Source organism: Clarias gariepinus, chromosome 2 (assembly GCF_024256425.1).
Source record: "Clarias gariepinus isolate MV-2021 ecotype Netherlands chromosome 2, CGAR_prim_01v2, whole genome shotgun sequence".
In the NCBI taxonomy this organism is placed as follows: Eukaryota; Metazoa; Chordata; class Actinopteri; order Siluriformes; family Clariidae; genus Clarias; species Clarias gariepinus.
This window is the reverse complement of record NC_071101.1, coordinates 25,367,498-25,387,569: the sequence shown is the minus strand read 5'-3', so window position 1 is coordinate 25,387,569 and position 20,072 is coordinate 25,367,498. Positions and strand designations below refer to the sequence as shown.

General features: G+C 35.9%; 1 protein-coding gene across 1 annotated transcript; it reads left to right on the top strand.

Annotated features, from left to right (window-relative positions):
• Positions 1–29: 29 nt before the first annotated feature.
• duox (dual oxidase) lies at positions 30–14,700 on the top strand. The gene is made up of 33 exons (XM_053483624.1): positions 30–405; positions 1,649–1,726; positions 2,738–2,899; positions 3,004–3,191; positions 3,557–3,758; positions 4,227–4,393; positions 4,711–4,771; positions 5,260–5,356; positions 5,882–5,972; positions 6,060–6,162; positions 6,261–6,433; positions 6,567–6,742; positions 7,187–7,305; positions 7,388–7,528; positions 7,625–7,738; positions 7,832–8,034; positions 8,570–8,755; positions 8,955–9,180; positions 9,312–9,405; positions 9,605–9,780; positions 10,714–10,780; positions 10,881–10,964; positions 11,399–11,577; positions 11,687–11,917; positions 12,202–12,301; positions 12,412–12,461; positions 12,566–12,693; positions 12,802–12,955; positions 13,046–13,278; positions 13,372–13,530; positions 13,655–13,810; positions 13,951–14,079; positions 14,422–14,700. The coding sequence occupies exons 1-33, from the start codon at positions 342–344 to the stop codon at positions 14,542–14,544; spliced, it is 4,614 nt and encodes a 1,537-aa protein (XP_053339599.1). The 5' UTR covers positions 30–341; the 3' UTR covers positions 14,545–14,700.
• Positions 14,701–20,072: the final 5,372 nt, after the last annotated feature.

Below are 20,072 nucleotides of genomic sequence, written 5' to 3'. Positions count from 1 at the left end.
TGATAAGTCTGGCAGTCTGTTTCAGCCGCGCGTCCTGTGTGCAGCTGCGTCCGCGCGCGCTCTCTCTCTCTCTCTCTCTTTGTCGCTCGCGCGCGGTTTCTGAGTTGCGCGCTCACATAACGTTGCTCACGCGCGCTCTCAGTGCTTCACTCACTCCGGCCCTCAGTGGCTCACGGGAAACTTGACCGCTTCTTGGATTTATGTTTATTTGACGTTTCGTCCCTCTGAGTGATTTCAAGTCTGTGACTTTCAAGCTGGGTCTCGGCTACCAGGTGCCTCGTCTCCTGAAAAGTGTGTGACTCTTGTGTGTGTGTGTGTGTGTGTGTGTGTGCCTCTCCAGGATGGATGTACACAGGAGCGCATGGTGCAAACTAGTCTTGCTGACTCTGACTGTCTGTGCAGCAGGTAAGCAAAGTAAATAGGCTTCTAACAGAGCATAAGTACTGTAGCAGACACATCTCAATATCAACTGTTTAGAGAAGATTATTGCATTTTAGATGCCTTCAGAATTGTTTTACAGTTTTGAAAGGAATAAAAATCAGCAAAGATCATGGAATTAGAAGGTACAAACTTTTGATTGGAAGTCTATTATAAGGGATTTTAACACATTTCAATAATTTTTGTGAGTCTGTATGAGGACAGGAGAGGTCAGCTCATATTTTCCATGTATTGGTATATCATTAAACCAAACATTTAGGTCTTACAACCTAACACTTAATTTAAAAAGAAAATCACATTACCTTTAAAAAAAAAAAGACAATAAACTTAGCTGCCCTTTCTAGCCAAAACCATGATATGTGGGCACATGACCGATTAGGGTCATTCTGAGAAAAAACAATAATTTAATCCATTGCCTTATCATTAGGCAAAGGATTGAATTCATTTTTTTCCTCAGAATTCTACACACAACACCATATAATGACAACATGAAAAAATGAAAAATGTTACATGTTTACAGCCTTTGCGAAATTGAGCTCAGGCGCAATTTACATTAGTAACTTTACTTAGTAAATTAGTAATACCTTTATAAAGCAAAACACATACCATATTGCTTAATTTAAAATAGTTTTAATTCTTGAAACTTAAGAGATTAACATTTTCTTTGATTTAGAGATGAATTCTGTAATTCCAGAACACTTGGACCTTCCTCAAACATAATGGCATAGATTGGCTCATCATGTTATGTGACATCAAATTGCAAGAAGATGGATTTTTCTTACTCTGTGCCATGCATTGCAAAAATGTTTGTGGACCTGATCATAACCACCTAATCCGTAAAGCAAAGATTTTAATGGAGCTTGCTTTGTGCACAGTGGCATTGTCATGCTGCAACATGTTTCAGTTAAGAGACACTGCAATGCTATTAATGCTAAATGCCTGACATTTTAGGCAATTGTGAACTTTCAGGTTTAGAACCACATATGGGTTTTATGGTCAGGTGTCCTCAAATATTTTCCCATACAGTATGTTGCACTATAAGTGTGTCCCTATGTGTGCAGCGTTATTTGCTTACCTCCAAATCATATGACAACTGGCAACAGTAATGACATTACATTTCTTTTTTGATATGTGGGGTCATTGCTTAATTAGGAGGTCCACCCATTATGTTATTTGTACTATGATTGTAGTTGTCTTTTCTCTTACTTAGATTCTGGCATCACTTGGGAAGTGCAGAGATATGATGGCTGGTATAATAACTTGGCCTATCATCGTCGGGGGACAGCAGGTAACAGTTTGGATGTGTAGCTATAAATAGTGTAAAGTATGTTACAATATTAGATACTTAGGTTTCCTGCTAGTCCATGAATGCTTAAGGGTTTCACTTGGAAACTAGTCTCAAATGGAAACCTTTTTTCTAAAATATCCTTTAGGGTGTAAGATGGAACCAGTTTTGCAAAGGGTACACCAGAATAAATGTGCCATACATCAGTAAATGACTTTCTTTACAGAAAGGGGAATAATTTGTTCAAGTTCTTCAAGTTTTTTTTTTTTGTTGTTGTTGGCCTTACAATTAGCCAAATCATTAGTTATAATCAGACTATACTTATAATCTTTACATAGTAGGGAAGGTTATTTTCTAAATTGTTTTTAGTTCCTTGTGACTTCAGCAAAAATGTTAAAGACCAAAGATCTATCTAGCAAATGATTATATTGATATACTATTAAGTATTATATTGGATGTCCTAAACGTCTGTGTAGTTAGGGAATGGTTGGACTAACAGTTTCCAGGTTCTTGGACTGATTACCATGACCTAATGGAGTGGCCTCTAAGATCTAAGCCCACTTGCTTATACCTACTGTATGGAGGCACATAAAGGTATACAAGGAAGGGATACAGGAAAAGAACATTTAAAGAAACACATTTAATTACATGTGTAATAGCAAATGTTTGTCATGTGTGAGAGACCAATAGAAAACATGTAGAGTAGAATTTTTTTAATTACATGTTGCTTACAAGTGTAAGTTTTCCCTATACACAGAGATATTTGGGACACTATAATTTGCTGGTTGGAACCAAGGAAGTTATAGAAAAAACAAAACAAAATAGAAGGTATAAAGGGCCTGAGTTAAACACAGGCTTAATGGGCTCCTGGGTGCAAAAACTGTCCCGGAGAATGAACGATGTTTGAAGGGCCAGTGCATGAACCTTTCAGGAGGCCTAAAATCCTACTATTTGTCCTGATTTGTCCCACATCTAAGGAACCTGATCCCAGCACTGTGAATGTTTGTTGAACAGGTGCACCTCTCATGCGCCTCCTGTCCGCTCACTACGCGGATGGAGTTTTACAAATTAAACAACTGCACCTACCCAATCCACGGCACACGAGTAATGCATTGACACGTGGCCCTTCTGGCTACATATCATTCCATAATCGAACAGTCCTCTCTTTATTTTTTGGTAAGTACCACCTTCAGTTATTTTTATTATAGCATTATACAGCATTTCATTCTGACAGTTAATTCATTGTATGTCTATTCTGACAAATCTACGATGGCGGCTAGGTCAACATGTAATGTTTGAGATTATGGAATCCCGAAGACCTGGATGCCCTTCTGAGTTCATGGACGTCATGATCTCAAAGGATGACCCCGTCTTTGGGAAAAACTCCACAGAAGAAGTCCTTCTCCAGTTTCAACGTGTACAGTGGGACCACAGTAGTGGACAGAGTCCAAACAACCCTAGAAAACAGGTAACACTAGTCTGGAACTGAGCGTAGTGAATTTAGACTAAAGACGAGATCTACATCCAAAATGAAGCCAAACAGATATACATGCTCTATTAGTACGAACAATTCAATCTATTGCTCATTTTTTTTTTGTTAGAAATGAAGTAACATTAACAAAACATATTTTTGTGACTGTTATTTATAGATATCTTTTTGCTGTAGAAATTAAATAAGCAGTTTGTATTTTGAGCATAATAGACCCTTCATATATTTTAACCATTTTTTTAGATTTTTTCTAAACTATTTAAACTCCCAAACACTGCTATGTAAAAATATTTTTCAAGTGAATAATTTTATTATTCATAAACTGGGGGTTCATTTCCTTACAGGTGAACCAAGTGACAGCTTGGATTGATGGCAGCTCGATTTATGGCACCTCCAGTTCTTGGTGTGATTCCCTGAGGAGTTTCCAAGGAGGGCTTTTGTCTTCAGGACCTTCTTCTGACATGCCCTTGAAGACTGCCAGTAATAATTTTATGTGGAGCGCTCCAGACCCCTCCACGGGAGAGACCGGTCCAGCAGGGCTCTATGGTAGTTTTTATTTTTATTTTTCAATAAAATTGCAAAATCTTTTATTTCTCTGTTGATTCAAACTATGAAATAGTGCAATGTTTCAGAATGTTTTCAATGACTTTTCTTTTTTTTTTTTTGCTGTTTATCTAGCCCTATACTTTTTTCAAATTAAATCCCACAATTACTGTATTTTTGTTGTTTGTGTCGTTGCCTTTTGTTACAGTAGTTTGTTATTTATTTTTGCCACATAATCTGTGGTAACGCAGGTCTCAATGAACTTAAGTTTGCCTAAGGAAACATATTTATCAAATTGTCAGATGTCATCAGCAAGGTTTCTTTCAGCTGGCAGAGCTTAATATGCAAGTTACACAAAGAGAAGCCATCTGTGTCAAAAACAGTCTAACTTCTAAAATAAACAGTACAGGTGTGATGTATGCGAATCCACGTGTAAATCCATTGTGTTTACTGAGCATTTTGTCTCCGCAGAATTTGGGAATGCCTGGGCCAATGAGAACCTTTTCACAGTAGCTGAGGCCATTGTTTGGTTTCGTTACCATAATTACCTTGCTACTCAACTACAGAAGGAACACCCATCATGGTCAGATGAGGAGCTTTTTCAAAACGCCAGGAAGAGGGTTATTGCCACATTTCAGGTAGAGAGAAAAGTCATCTGTTATTTAGAAACCACAAGAGGTCGATGGAAGTACCAATTTGTTTGTCTGTCCACCTGCATGGTTGCCTCACATACTTTCTGCAACAGGGCTTAACACACTTTTGTTTAAACTACAGCCTATTTCAGGTGCCAAATAAGTAGTTGCCCAAGTCATGAGTCAGTACATGATACTAAATGGTGAAGAAAACCATTGCCTTAAGCAAGAGTCAATACGTGATATAGATTATTATTATTTGATTTGTTTGCATGGTCTATTTCTCCATAAACAGTGCAAAACTTTTTTTTTTCTTTTATCAGAATATAGCATTCTATGAATGGCTTCCTGCGTATCTAGGATTCTCAGTGCCTCCATACTCAGGTGAGAGGTCAGAGGGGTAGTGTGTGTGTGTGTGTGTGTGTGTGTAGCTGTTGTGGTGAGCTGACATGCTCTACTTACCTGTGGCTTAGTGAGTTACCACTTGAGGTTCTGTTTAATGCGCACAGTGGGCTTCAGCTACGTCAGTGAAGGTTAACTCAAGCCTGGGTTATCATTTCTGCTGAAAAAGTTTTTTTTATTTTTTTTATTACCCTTACTGCAAAAACAAACTTGGATAGTGTGAAAGGTTGCATCAAACATTTAAACAGAATTTTTATTAAAATTCAGATATGTTCTATGAAACTTTTGTTTTCTGTTTGTTTGTTTGTTTGTTTGTTTGTTTGTTTTTTCTAAATCAGATGTCATGTTTACATAACGGCCCACACAATACAGGCTATTCTATATGCTGTGACTATTTTATTCTGAAAAAAGGTAATGTTGATATATGATTTTCCAGATGTATTCATGACTTTCTTTTAAAACACTCCTAGGCTATCAGAAATCTGTGGATCCAGGAATTTCTCCTGAGTTTCAGATTGTAACAATCGCTTTGGATTTAACTGTGCTTCCCTCTGGTGTCTATATGAGGTAAATACCTGCAAAGACACATTTTACAGAACTGACTGAAGTACAAAATACAAATCCATATTTCCGAGCTCAATTTATGTTCCATATGTCCCTGGATTGAGCTTATTTATATTGTAATACCGCGTAACACTGGTGGCACCAGAAATCATTGTGTAGATGGACTTACAGAAATAAGGTGGGCCTCTTGCAGTGTCATATTATGCTACCACAGTAATATGCACCAAAATCACATTATAGACATATGCCTGTTTTACACAGTTTATTACAAGCCATAGAGTCTTGTTGGCACACACAGTGCCACTATAACCACACATGCATTTTAAAAGAGCAGAAATGAATCTATGAAGCATGAAATGCTGTTTCCACTGTACCAGTCAAATCATGCAATAAATAACTGTATAAATTACTATGCATAGAAAAACAGTTAGTTCTCTTTTAAAGGAATAGGAGAATTGACCCTTTTTTCTTTTTTTATGCTAAGTAATTAAAAATAATTAATGTTGTTAACTGTATTTTGTTTTTTAGAAACAGGACATGTCACTACAGAAATGTTACTAACCTCGATGGGAGCACTTCTCCAGCACTCCGCTTGTGCAACAGTTTTTGGAACAGAAATGTGAGTCAAGAATTAAAAAAATGTGTTTCTTGATTATGTTTCAACTTTTTAAATTTGAACAATAAACCACCTTGTTTCTTGCTGTAGAGCCCAAATTTACAATCTGGTCAAGATGTAGATGATCTGATAATGGGTATGGCTTCGCAGACAACTGAGAGAGAGGACCCCATAATTACTGAGGATTTGCGAGGTTACTTTATCTTTTTGTTGCTTTTTTCTACTCTTGCTTTTTAGAAAAAATCTTGAACCAGTAATGAACATCTATCCTCTTTTACCGTTCCTGTGCAGACTACATGTACGGTTCCTTGCAGCTCTCGCGCACTGATGCTGTGGCCATGGCCATTCTGAGAGGTAGAGATTTTGGGCTGGCCAGCTATAACCAAATCAGAGAGGCTCTCAACATTCCACCTGTCAGGACCTGGGAAGAGATTAATTTTAACCTGAGCATGGCTCATCCAGAGGTATGTACAGTAGCTTACACTACCATATTAGCTATAATACATTCATACATAAAATGTAGTGTTTCCTGAAAATACCCATCTTGCTGTCCTTTGACTGTCCATTTTCAGTATCTGGTTTTCAATATCTTTGTAGATATTTGTGGAGCTGGCCAAGCTTTATGGAAATGATATCAACAGGTTGGAGTTGTTCTTAGGAGCTCTGCTGGAGATAAACGAGGGACCAGGTCCAGTGTTTACTTCCATTGTCCTGGACCAGTTTGAACGCATTAGAAATGCAGACCGGTTCTGGTTTGAAAACCAACAAAATGGGTAGGATATTAATTATATGATAAACATTTTATATTTGCCCATAATTCTTTTTTTTTTTTTTAATCGGACCTCATCAGTAAGACTATGTAAGCTATGTCTGATAGAAAATGCAATCGCTAATCACTGAGCTTTTAAATGACAGTAAAAATTTTACATCTAGAATAAATCATTTTTTTTTATTTTCATTTATCAGTTTTCTGCAAAAATCAGAAAATTAATATATTTTCTTTCCAGCAACAGAAAAAAGAATTTCTTTTATGCCTGTTTATGAAATTTAATAATGTCTGATGTATCTTGATGTTTTAAAATTCTAACCTGAGACCACTAACACAATGCTGACAAAAAAAAAACTTCTAACCTGAATTTTGACATAAATGCAATATATCATTTGAAAGGGGTCTTAGCCAAATTATATAATTTATAAAAAAAATATAATCTTCATAGCTTGTTTACAGAGAAAGAGATCCAAGCTATACGGAACACCACATATCGTGATGTACTTCTCAGTACCACTGGTGCAGAGATTGGAGACATACAGGAGAATGTGTTTTTCTGGCTAAATGGTACAATTAATTCAAAACTTATACATCACCTTACACTGTGTGTTTTTACATATTTTAACCGGTTATTCTCTGTCACCTACAGGTGATCCCTGCCCTCAGCCTCAGATTATCTCATCCTCCTTACTTTATCCTTGCACTAATGCTACTTCTATGAGTTTCTTCGACAATGGCAGCAAAGCAGGCTTTGGCATTTTTGTTATTTCTCTTTTTTTCTTCCCTGTAGGTCAGTACGATGTTTGCATTAATTTAGATCCAAAGCTGAGCTCCTTAACGTTCATCAAAGGTTTAAAAATATGCTTATTTCTTCTTTCTTAAATAGTGAGTTTTCTCGTGGCTTACATGGTGGCCCAAATCCGGGCAACTAAGTACAAGAGGTTTCTGAAAAGGACTCAAGGCCCTACTAAAGACAAACCCACCGCTCATGGAATCAGAGGTAGTTTGTGCAGCCCAAGTTATAACTGGTTGACTGTATGATATAAAAAAAAATGTCAAAAAGGCAATCCTCCTGTGCTGTCTATTTGTCTAGCTCTTGAGTGGCAAGGATATTCAGATTCTCCTCAGTATGTCAGCCTGGAGATCGATGAAAAGAAGCGGCTCCAGATTTATGGCGAAAATTGTTCCCCTGTGCGCACTCATAACCTTGGCACTCAGGACCTCCTTGAAGTGTTTCTCTCCAATGATCACCATCACCGTGCCCTACTCCTGAAAATCCCCAAAGAATATGATCTGGTAAAAATAATAAATATGTTCAACATTTCTGCAGTTTGCATGATTTAAGCTTAAAGGAACAGTTTGGATTTTTCTTAAATCAAAATTGAGGTGCATACAAATATTACCAGAGGTCTTGGTAATTATACATTTTCCTGCGCTGAACACCAGTCATTAATTTGTCACCTGTAATACGAGTACACTGTAAGTAATTTTTCAACCCTCGTTCCATGCAAAAACACATTCCAAAGTTCATCTGAGACTCATATGAAGCCTCTGCATTCCCAATGAGCTAAACTATGAATATTTTGTACAAACTGAACTGAAATAGCCAAATGACTAATTCTGGTTAGTCATACGGCTATTTCCATTCTGGGTAACAAACATCATGATACTGACCAAGACGTATGATAATGTACGTACTTATATGCAGCTCAATTTAAATTTAAGACAGACTTAAATCTGAAATCTGAACTATCTCTTTGAAGTCTAATTAACTAAAACGCATGTGTTGTTGGAATGCCGTAATAAACATATATTTTAAAAATGTCTTCAGGTTTTGTTTTTTGAGAACATTGTGCAAAGATCCGAGTTTATGGATCAGCTACAGTGTGACTTGATAGAAACGACCCAGCATCTGATAGTGACCCAGATGAGTGAGAAAGAACTGCTGAAGGAGGCTGTGAGCAAAAAGCAGCGAGCTCAGATAGTGGAGACCTTTTTCAGACATGCATTTGCAAAGGTAGGAACTGGACACCCAATTAGCAATCATTTGTGTGTGTGTGTGTGTGTGTGTGTGTGTGAGAGAGAGAGAGAGAGAGGAAGGAAATGGGTGTTTTACAAATAAATTAGCCAGAGCCTTCTTCATGCAGTGTTGTTTGTACTGTAGTCGAGTGTGAAATCTGACATTTCAATGTTTTAAATTTTTTCTCGTGTCTCAGATTCTAGATATTGATAAAAGTGATGCAGGAGATCTGAGTCACGTATCCTCCAAGAAAACCAAAGAAGCTCTTCAGTGTGAGCTTACAGGAGCTGAGTTTGCCCATGCGCTCGGGCTGAAGCCTGATTCGCCGTTTGTGGAGTCCATGTTTTCTCTGGCAGATAAGGATGGCAATGGATACCTCTCTTTTCAAGAGTTCTTTAATGTTCTGGTCATCTTCATGAAAGGTCAACTTTTTAACATAAGTTTTAACTTAAAAAAGAACAACGTGACCCGAAGTTGTTCATAAATGTGTTACTTTTGTTTTTGTGCCCTATTTATTTTGAATATGTTACCTTGTTGTTAATCTCTACTTCAGGAACCCCAGAGGAGAAGTCCAAGCTACTATTCTCCATGCATGACATTAAAGGAGAAGGCTTCTTATCTAAGGAGGATTTTTGTTCTTTACTCAGGTTAATATTTAAATATTTAAATATTGGCTTATTTGTTCACCTAATAATTAATGAATTTGTCATAGTGTTAAGGCTTATTTAAGTACATAAGCCTAGACACTAATTTGTATCGCAGTATGCAGTTAATTTCCAAATTGCAGGTTATCTTTACAGGTCAAGACCCTAAAATTGTTATTTGTCTTTTCATATATCTGTTTAGGTCTTTTATGGACACCTCTAGCAATGTCCTCTCAAAGCATCAGGCTGAGGAGGCTATAGAATCTATGCTCCATGCTGCAGGCTTTGACAACAAAGATCACATTACCTGGGAAGACTTTCACCTTTTACTGCAAGACCATGAAAATGTCCTCCAGTTTGCACAACTTAACATCAAAGGTGTTTTCTTGCTCAGTACTTTTACCTTGCAATTACAACAGCAATCCATTAAAGATCCAATATTTTACAATTTCTTTTAAAGTTAACATAGGTCACCCAAAGTGTGTGTGATAATGCTCCAGTTACCCCCTAGATCCGTGATTCCCAACCTGGGGGGTGCACAAGGAAGTTTAAAGTATAATTAAAAGTCTACATAGAAAACTATTTAAAAGATCAGTTTATTCTGTTGTTTTATGTCTATGAGCTGGATTTGACTGGGCTGTTGCAACAGGGTGTTTTTTTTAGATACAAGCTCCAAGAAAAAAAAGGCTACTTTGGATCATGTATTTTCAAACTCTTTCACTTCTCCTCTAAATGCACCTTTTCACTGTCTACTTAAATGAGTTAATGCTGAGCCACTGTCTCACAAGAGAACAGCAGAGCTGTTGATGAGGTCACATTGGGAAAAATCTAATTGGCTTGTTTAAGCCCCGGCCAATACAAAAATAGAAATAGGTTAATAAAAGTTTTTTTTTTAGATTTTTGGTTTGTTTGGTACATGCACACTGGGGACCCAACTAGATTTGTGAAATGGCCAAAAAGTTATTTTGCATAATATCTGCCATTTAAATACAAAAAAAAAAACATGAAACGTGAAACCATGTTCAGGTGCGTACTAAAATATATTTATCAGCATGCTTATGCTCTTAGTTTATTTTCAAGATGTTTTTTAATTGTGGTGACTCTATCCATTGCTAAGCCTAATTTCTTTATGTTAGCGTTACTGTCGAGCAGCTCAGTGTAATTGGAAGCATTCAACTTGATCATGCAACTATAAAAATAGTTTTTAACAGATGGCAGTCGGTCAATTGGTCTCTGATCCAATATCTGTCTTGTTTTTTGGTACTGTTGAGCTAAAGTTTCATTTGTCATTTCATTGTCAAATAACTGCAGGAATGGAAATGCATGACATGAACCGACTAAGCCAATATCGAGTGTCCTTTATCACAAGGAAACACAGGTACGTATGAGAAAAAATGGTCTGTTTAAATTCATGTCATAGCCTAATCCTGATGGTGAGTGTTTATTGTATTACTCTATAAATGTACATTTTCTTTTAGTTTTAGTTCCTCATTTAAAGAAGATGGGGACTTTGTATATAATTGCCCTGTAGATGATGGCCAGGAACTTCGGCAAAGGAAAAAGTAAGAATTTTAGTAGCTTTTTTGCCTCCTAATGTATATTATCTATTTTTGTCACCTAGTGTATAGTATCTATTGCATGTCCGTCAGGAATACAATACTTTAAAGGATATTAAATGCTGTAAAATGCCGCTTTAATGTTTTACCATTTGTCATGTTACATGTCCAGATGTCCACATATGATTATAGTGTGATCCATTAGGCTTTACCTAAGCTATTGTGATCCCTGTTATTTTCAGCTTACCATCCAAAAACCAGCTGTGTTTTTTAGCTTGATGTCATGCAATGACATGATGTCTGCAAAATTTCACTATGGATTATGTCATCTTTTAAACCAGGAGTATATGGTCTAAATACCTCAATGGTGGCATGTGGCGTCACTTGAAGTAACAGTTCATAATCTCCTAATAAAGTACTTGTTGCTCTTTTTTTTCCAGATCGAGTCTCTCCAACCCTAAGGTGTATGTCAAACCTCATAGAGAGCGCTACGTCAGAAGTCGTGTCCAACAGAAGATCCAACAGTTTAAACGCTTTGTGGAAAACTATCGCCGCCATATTGTGTGCATTGGTGTCATTTATGGGATCACTGCTGGGGTTGCGCTGGAGAGATGCTATTGTGAGTCTACACTCGCTTTTTTTCTTCATTTTCCTCATTATGTAATAATAACTACTATATTGATAAGTAAATTATACTTAATTATTTCAACTAATATCTCTGTGTGTAGTCTACGGATTTCAGGGTCGCACCGCCGGTGTCACAGAATCCTCCATGGTGGGCGTTTTAGTGTCCCGAGGCTCAGCCGCTGCCATCTCTTTCTTGTACCCCTACATGCTCCTCACAGTGTGTCGCAACCTCATAACCATGTGCAGGGAAACCTTCCTCAACAGATACATTCCGTTCGATTCTGCTATAGATCTCCATCGCCTCATGGCAATGACGGCTATCCTCCTTTCAGGTCAGGGACCTCAAGTCTACACAAGTTTTAGGAGCAGTTTATTGTGCTAGGCTCCAAAACAGCTACCAAATGAAACACTGGTAATCTCAGATGGCTTGGCTTTTTTAATTTATTTTTTGCCAATTCAGTATAATTGATTTGCTTACACTGGAACTGTAAATCAGTTTTAGCATCTACAAAGATTTAAAGTACAAGCTTCTTTATCTGAAAAAGCTGATACTGTATGTTGGGTTGTACTTTCTTATTTTTATTACATCTAACATCTATCCCTTCTCATCTTGCAGTTACACACACCCTGGGTCATTTAGTGAATCTATACGTCTTCTCTGTCAGCGAACTCAGCATCCTTGCCTGCATGTTTCCAAATGTGTTTTCCAATAATGGGTGAACTGTCAATATCTTTGTTCCTATTGTCTTTATCCAATTATTCTATAATATAACATTATGCTTATACTGCCGTAATGAGCCATGTCTAAGGATAAATATATTTACAGGTCAGAGCTACCAGAAAGCTGGACCTTCTGGTTCTTTTGTACAGTACCAGGTAGAGCTACTGTTCATCGAGTGTGTAAAAAGCTGGATTTAATGGTACATACCTACATGTGTTTTATATCTTATTACTCTTATTCTTACTATCATTTTTTCCAGGCATGACTGGGATCATTCTTCTCTTTATCCTGGCCTTTATGTATGTCTTTGCCTCACACTACTTCAGACGGATAAGTTTCAGAGGGTTTTGGATCACGCACTATTTTTACGTGCTTATCTACATCCTGGTGAGAATAAGGCGCAAATTTGTTTGGAAGCCTTGTATATGCATATATATTTATTTTATTTTTATTTAAAGGTAGGTCTGTTGAGTAATTGCGTTTTTATCCTCCCAGACTGTGATCCATGGTAGCTTTGCCCTTCTCCAGCAGCCACGCTTTTACATCTACTTGATTCCACCTGCTCTCCTCTTCCTTCTGGATAAACTCATCAGCCTTAGCAGGAAGAAAGTGGAGATCCCTGTGGTCAATGCTGAACTGCTGCCCTCAGGTACCAAATGTTATATACTTTAGCTTTAGCTACTACAGTCTGAAATCTTCAACATGATGTGAGTCACTGAGTAAAATTCTTCCATGGCAGGAGTGACACATCTGAAATTTAAGCGGCCACAGGGTTTTACCTACCGTTCAGGACAGTGGGTACGTATCGCTTGTCTGGAGTTGGGCACAGATGAGTACCACCCCTTCACACTGACCTCAGCACCTCATGAGGAGACACTCAGCCTGCACATCCGCGCGGTGGGACCCTGGACCAGCAAGCTGCGAGAGTTATATAACCTAGATAGACTGAAGGAACTAGGGGCTTATCCTAAAGTAGGTGGCAGTTTTTTTTTTATATTTTTCTGCAAAATGCAAACTTATTTCGTTTAATTTTTAATTAATTTTTGGACTTTTAAATATGCTCAGCTGTATCTGGATGGACCATTTGGAGAGGGTCATCAGGAGTGGAAAGATTTTGAGGTTTCTGTTCTTGTGGGAGGAGGCATCGGAGTAACTCCATTTGCTTCTATACTGAAGGATATCGTTTTCAAGTCTTCAGCAAAACTCAAAGTTCAATGCAAAAAGGTGATTAAAGGACATATCTAAACTATAACACATAAAACATTTCTATGACTATTCAGCACTTTACTTGATATTACAGTTGACTTATTATTAGTGCATAAGTACAATATACCTGATCTTCCACCAGGTGTATTTTATCTGGGTAACACGGACTCAGCGTCAGTTTGAGTGGGTGTCAGATATCATACGAGAAGTTGAGGAGATGGATGCACAGGAGCTGGTGTCTGTACACATCTACATCACTCAGCTGGCAGAAAAGTTTGACCTGAGGACCACCATGCTTGTAAGGAACTTTTCCAAATGTATTTTGTCATATTGCTGGGATAGGCATCATTTCACACAACTTATTGTCACAATATATTATTAACTCTATTGGCTAGTTTATATATAGTCAATATAGCTTCATATCGTCTGTCTTTCTAGTATGTTTGTGAGCGCCATTTCCAGAAAGTGTCAAGCAGGAGTCTGTTCACTGGCCTGCGTTCCATCACACACTTTGGTCGCCCACCATTTTTGGCCTTCTTCAACTCTCTACAAGAAGTTCATCCTGAGGTGCCTCACATTTTTTGTTTTCTCTCTCGTAACATCATTACATCACGACTTGCCATCTGTATAGTGCATATTTATCATCTTATGCTATAAGCTGGTTGCTATAAATAATAGAGTTAGCCCATTAATAATTAAGAAAAGATCAGCTTAATATTAATGAATCACCCCATAATAACTAATATGAGCTTATGCAACACATACACTTATATATGATTATCTTTTATTTTTTTTTATATGAATCCATCTAATATAATGTTGAAAATGAATGAGGTCATAGAAGTAATTATATATAGATTTTAAATTAATCTTCTAACCCTAACTCTTTTATTTCATTCTTTTCCAAAGGTGGGGAAGATTGGTGTGTTCAGCTGTGGTCCACCTGGTCTAACCAAGAATGTAGAGAAAGCCTGCCAGCAGATAAACAAACGAGATCAAGCTCATTTTATGCATCATTTTGAGAACTTCTAACTTACAGTACATACAGTATATGTTGACTAACAATGCTCATTTTAGTTTAGTTTGTTTTAATTTTATGCTACGAAAGATCAAGCACATTTCACTCTTTATTTTATTTTAAAATTTTAACTTGAAAGTTGCTCTTAAAATGTACTACAATTAACAATAATGGGATTAAAATATAAAAATAATATTTAATATATATAACATATAATTAATTAGCTTGCCAATACAGTAAGATGCATTGATTATTTGTGATATCATAGTGCTGTACTATATTTTTAGTTATTCTTTAGCTTATCAATTTTTTTTCCAAATAGTTGATTTCTTTTTTCATTATGAACATGTATATTGTATATGTGACTTGTGAAATAAACATTTTTTTAGACCTTCACTGTGATATAAGAACAATTTATATATATATAAATAGGTGACATCTGAGAACAAAATTTTTATGTCCAGTTACTCCCATTCTTTGTTTTCTCTATTCTTCATCCTATCCTCATATTTACCTTCATTTTCTGTAGAAAGATATAAAAATCAAGAAAAAACATGGAACTAGGTCTGTGGTGTATCTGACAATACATGGGAGGAGACAAAACATGAATAAAAACAGAACGCACATGGCAAAATAAACAGCCTACAGTATACAAAGGGAACTAAATATTCATTCACCATCATCAACTTAATATCTCAAAACATCAAAAAGGCTAAACTTTTGCCAAGTCTGATAGACATTATTCTTTGCTGAGTTTCAGGTAATTCTTGTGTTTTAAAACCCCAGACAGACATCCCAATAGCATTCAGGCAACAGTGCCCAGGCCATAGCTTACTGGAAAAGCTGGAAGTAACATCAGACTAATATAGGGAGACCATCCTCAGACCAAAAATCATGTAGAAGGAGTAATGTAGGAGAATTGATCATTTGTAACTAGGGGTACTAAGTCTAGTTCCTCCCATATGTGTGCAAAAATACCTCCACCACTCAGTGACACACTTAATTCTATTCCAGCGCATGCTGGTATAACACTGGCCTTTGTTTAACTAAAATACCAGTTCTACTGACTCAACAGCTATAGATGATTTGTTTAAAGTGAAGTGAACTGATGCTTAGAACAAGTGGCCCAAGCCAACAAGAAACAAACAGACAGACATTGGGAGAGACACCATGCTAGCAACTGGGTGACAGTATGGCTGGCCCCATTTGTCAGAGAAACACCAGAGTAGTTCAGTCACTGACTCAGTCAAAAACAGAAGTATACATCGATCAGCCCTATCATTAACATTGATATAACACATCAACATTAAAATAAACACTCTGCCTGACTTTACCAAGCCTGCTGTTATTTTGCCTAGCTCTTCTGACTTTGATATGTACTTTTTTTCTGATTTCTTTATTTTTATTTCACTGTTTGCAGATTGCCTGATCCTTAGACTATTCTTCAAACCACGTGTTCATAAACAGCATTTCGGATTTGACTGTTTATATTAAAACACTTGACTGCATTTGCATTTGCTTCAGTTTTTCTTTTGTGGTATGAAGCATGCTTTGATAGGTTCTTTTTTTCCACCTTTTTATATAAATAAAAAAGGATTAATAACAAACTATAATCAATTATTTTTCTTTTATAGTGAGTCTAAAGCATTCTGTTGACAGTTCTAAATATCAAGAGTAGAGAGATGACTAATTGATGGAAGTACTTGAATGCCACCACATGAATGTTATCTCTTGTACTTGACAGTGTCACTTGAACTAAGAGTTTATAATCTCCTGATAAAGCACTCATTGCTCTTTATTCCAGATCAAGGCTCTCCAACCCTAAGCTTTATATCGTCTCCGAGAAAGCGCTACATTGGGAGTTGTGCAAAAAGAAGATTAAACTGTTGAAATGCTTTGTGAAAATCTTTTTTTTTTTTGCTATGATTTGAGTTATAAAATTTTTTGGTGAGTTTATTTTAAATAAAATGTAAATTTTATTCAAACATTCATGTATATATTTAGTTTATAGTGGATCTCAGTATAAGGCAAATACAACCTCAGAAGATCAATATATAACTTTTTTCACCATGCCATTATTTATTATACAAAATTGTTGTTTTTATACTCTTTTACACTGATTTTAATGCAATTTCCAGTTCATGTGTAAAATCTATACAGTGTCCAGTTTATGTGTAAAATCTATTCCTCATGCTCTCAGAACCACTCTGTAAGTCCTGGAATATGTCCATGTCATCAGGAAAGAAAAACTTCATTGATGTGATAACCTGGTCATTCAGTACATTCCGGTCGTCGGCTGACTTCATTTTATTGCCACATAACGTTGCCGAGCCTTTACCTATCACACTGTTATGCAAGAGTCTTTATTGTCACTATATAAGTCTAGTAAAATTAAAGTAATCCGTGCAGTGGAAATTTATAAATGTAATTATTAGATTTTTAAAAATAATAATCATCATCTTTATGCTCACTAGCAAATTAAAATCACAAATTAAAATCGTAAAATCGCTTTTCGTATTGTGACTATATAAGTATAGTGAAATGAAAGTAATCCATGCAGTGCAACTCAAATTATCAAATTTTTTCCTTGCCACTGTCGCCGTCGTCCTCAGCTTGCTCATCAGGAACAATCTTATCATTTTAATTTATACATATTCACATTTCATATAAACCTAAATAATTCTTTTGATCGTGTAAAGTGTTATACAAATATAATTGAATTTAATATGTACCAAGCGCTTAGTTTAAACTGTGAAAATGAAAATGATCTTTATGGTTCCTTCAATAAAAATTTTGCATTAAAAATTATAAAAATTATGGTTTATTACATGTGATAATATATATATATATATATATATATATATATATATATATATATATTTTTTTTTTTTTTTTTTTTTTTTTTTTTTTAATTATATACTGTATATAAGGCTCTAAAATGATTAAGCTGTCCCATTATTGATCTATGATCTGGCAATATAGTACAATTAACAAAATTCTATACAATTAAATATTTATATATATATATATATATATATATATATATATATATATATATATATATATATATATAAAATACCTAGAGAAAATATAAATTATTTTAAATGCATCAAGCCAGATCTAAGCATAATGATTACCAGAATTTTTATTTTGGAAAATTGTGTGCAAACGCTAAGTATTTACACTGCAAGAGGAAATCTACACTGATATTCTAAATGGCAGCTGAACACACAGAGCAGGTGCCAATTTAATATGCCAGACTTTGTGATATTCTAACCCTGGCTATCAAGCGCTGCGCTTTAATCATAAAACATGGGGTGTGTGTCCAGGTATATAATGTTACTGGCACACATTTAGGCTGCTATGATGAATAACAATGGCCTCAAAAGCACTGGGAAGGAAGTAAATAAAAAAATTAATAAAAAGTACCATTTTATTAGCTGCAGAACTGAACATTGATGTAGGAGATTTACATCAGCAAATGTATATTAAAGTGATGTTAAGTCAATTTTTATTGAGATTAGGATTTAGAAATAAATAATAACAATTTTTAAAAAGAAAAAAGCGTAAATGAGGTGGTGTTCTCAATTATTACAGTATATGACGCACTTACAGTACAATTTACCATATAATGAGTATGGTAAAACAGATTATACATCAGCTGCTTCAATTTTTTATCCAAGATCTAGGTGACAGACAATGCTTGATTTAAACTAAATCATTTACTTCTAATCTCACATCGAAAATGTAAATATGGTCTCTGTGAGTTCCTGAGAACTGAAACTAGTGTGTCAATTCCAGTCTTATATTAGTCAGAGAGAAGATCTCATATCACTTTGTCTATTACTTTTGACATGGAGGAAATAGGATGTTCTCAAAAAACTAACCACACGATGTTTAGCAAGTTATAAATTAAACATTAGGAAAATATTTACATTCAAAAAACATATTTTTATATTTTATGGTTTTATATGTTACTTGTTTATAAGTACCTTAGCAGAAACAAATATAAGTACCACAGTATATAAGGACATAAATACTACAGTATAAAAATCTATTAATTTAATGTGGTTAATTATAGGTAATGAATTTTATACTGATAGTTAGGATACAGTAGGCGTGGTTGGCTACAAAACTCTAAGTTAGGGGCCCTTTTTTTGCTTGTTATGGTACTTTTCACATAAATGTCATTCATGGCACTGTGTATATATGAAGAATAATTACGTGGATAAGTATACAATAATCAACCTTGCATAATGCACTTTACAAGAATTACTGGAAAGGTATTTAGTTCACTCCCAGTCATTAACCCGCTATCAATGGCAGAAAACAAAGAAAGGTTTCTCAACATAGGGAAGCTGCAACCTTATAATCTTTTTATTGCACCAAATTTCTTATTGCAAATAGCTAGGACCCAGTGCCCTAGGGGTGTAGTGACATCATGGCAAATGCAAAGATATCATGACAAATGCAAAGATAATGCCATGCTTATTTTTCCGATCTTATCTGCATGACAAAAGAATCAATTACTGAACCGAACTAGACTAAATTCAACAATATAATTTTGTTTTATTTATTATATCATATAGGTTTCTCTGAGACAGAAAAAACAATGTATTAAAGCTAAGACAAGGACTATATATAAATAGTACAGTGTGGCCTACAAACCTACTAAGATGACTGATAACATAACACACCTCCATTACAGACTCTCTTATTCTCACATTCACCTGACTGTTGATCATGCACACCTGAGTCTTATCACAGTCACGTGCACACACAGAATATAGGATCAAAATATATGATATGTGTTATCCATACCAACCTTTTGTTTAGTGGTTGTTTATCTGGCTCTGATCCTGTTTCTGGTTTCCTTATCTTGCTCTTGCTGCCTCCAGTTTATGTTGTTTGTTGATAGCCTGACCCTTGCCTGCACCCAAACATTAATCTTGACCAAAGTCTTGATACTGTTTGCTAAGTTGAATAAAACTCTGTTTACCTGCACGTGCATCCTAACCTACCTATATGACAGAATGCTTGACCAGTTCATGGAATCAGCAGGAGAGTTGAATTGGTGTCAAGCGTAAGTGGTGCAGCGCAACATCATATGAGCAACAGATTCAGAAACAATTGAGATAGCACGGCTCCAAGCTTCTAAGGCAGCTAACATCGCCCTCCAAGCACTTTAGCAACCATTTCAGCAAGGGTTCGAAGTCAAGAAAGGGTTCCAGAATGCACACATCTTCACATCTTATCTGTTTAAACATAAAGCGCCACCCTGGTCAATGGCAGTCTAATTAAATACCTTATTTCCTTTTGAGTGTTTGATCATTCCGTTTAGATAAAAGAGACTGGAGAGTAACTTCTTTCACTTACATAGAGGACCAAAATTGCTGTATAATTTGAGCTCAACTTCCAGTTTTAAAGGTCCTGACCACAGTAAACAATGTAGTCCAGCAGAAGAGGCCTGCACCAAAAGTGTTTCTCCTTCATCACCATCACCACTAGTTTCACAGTGGTGTTTCCTGACCTATAACCCTGA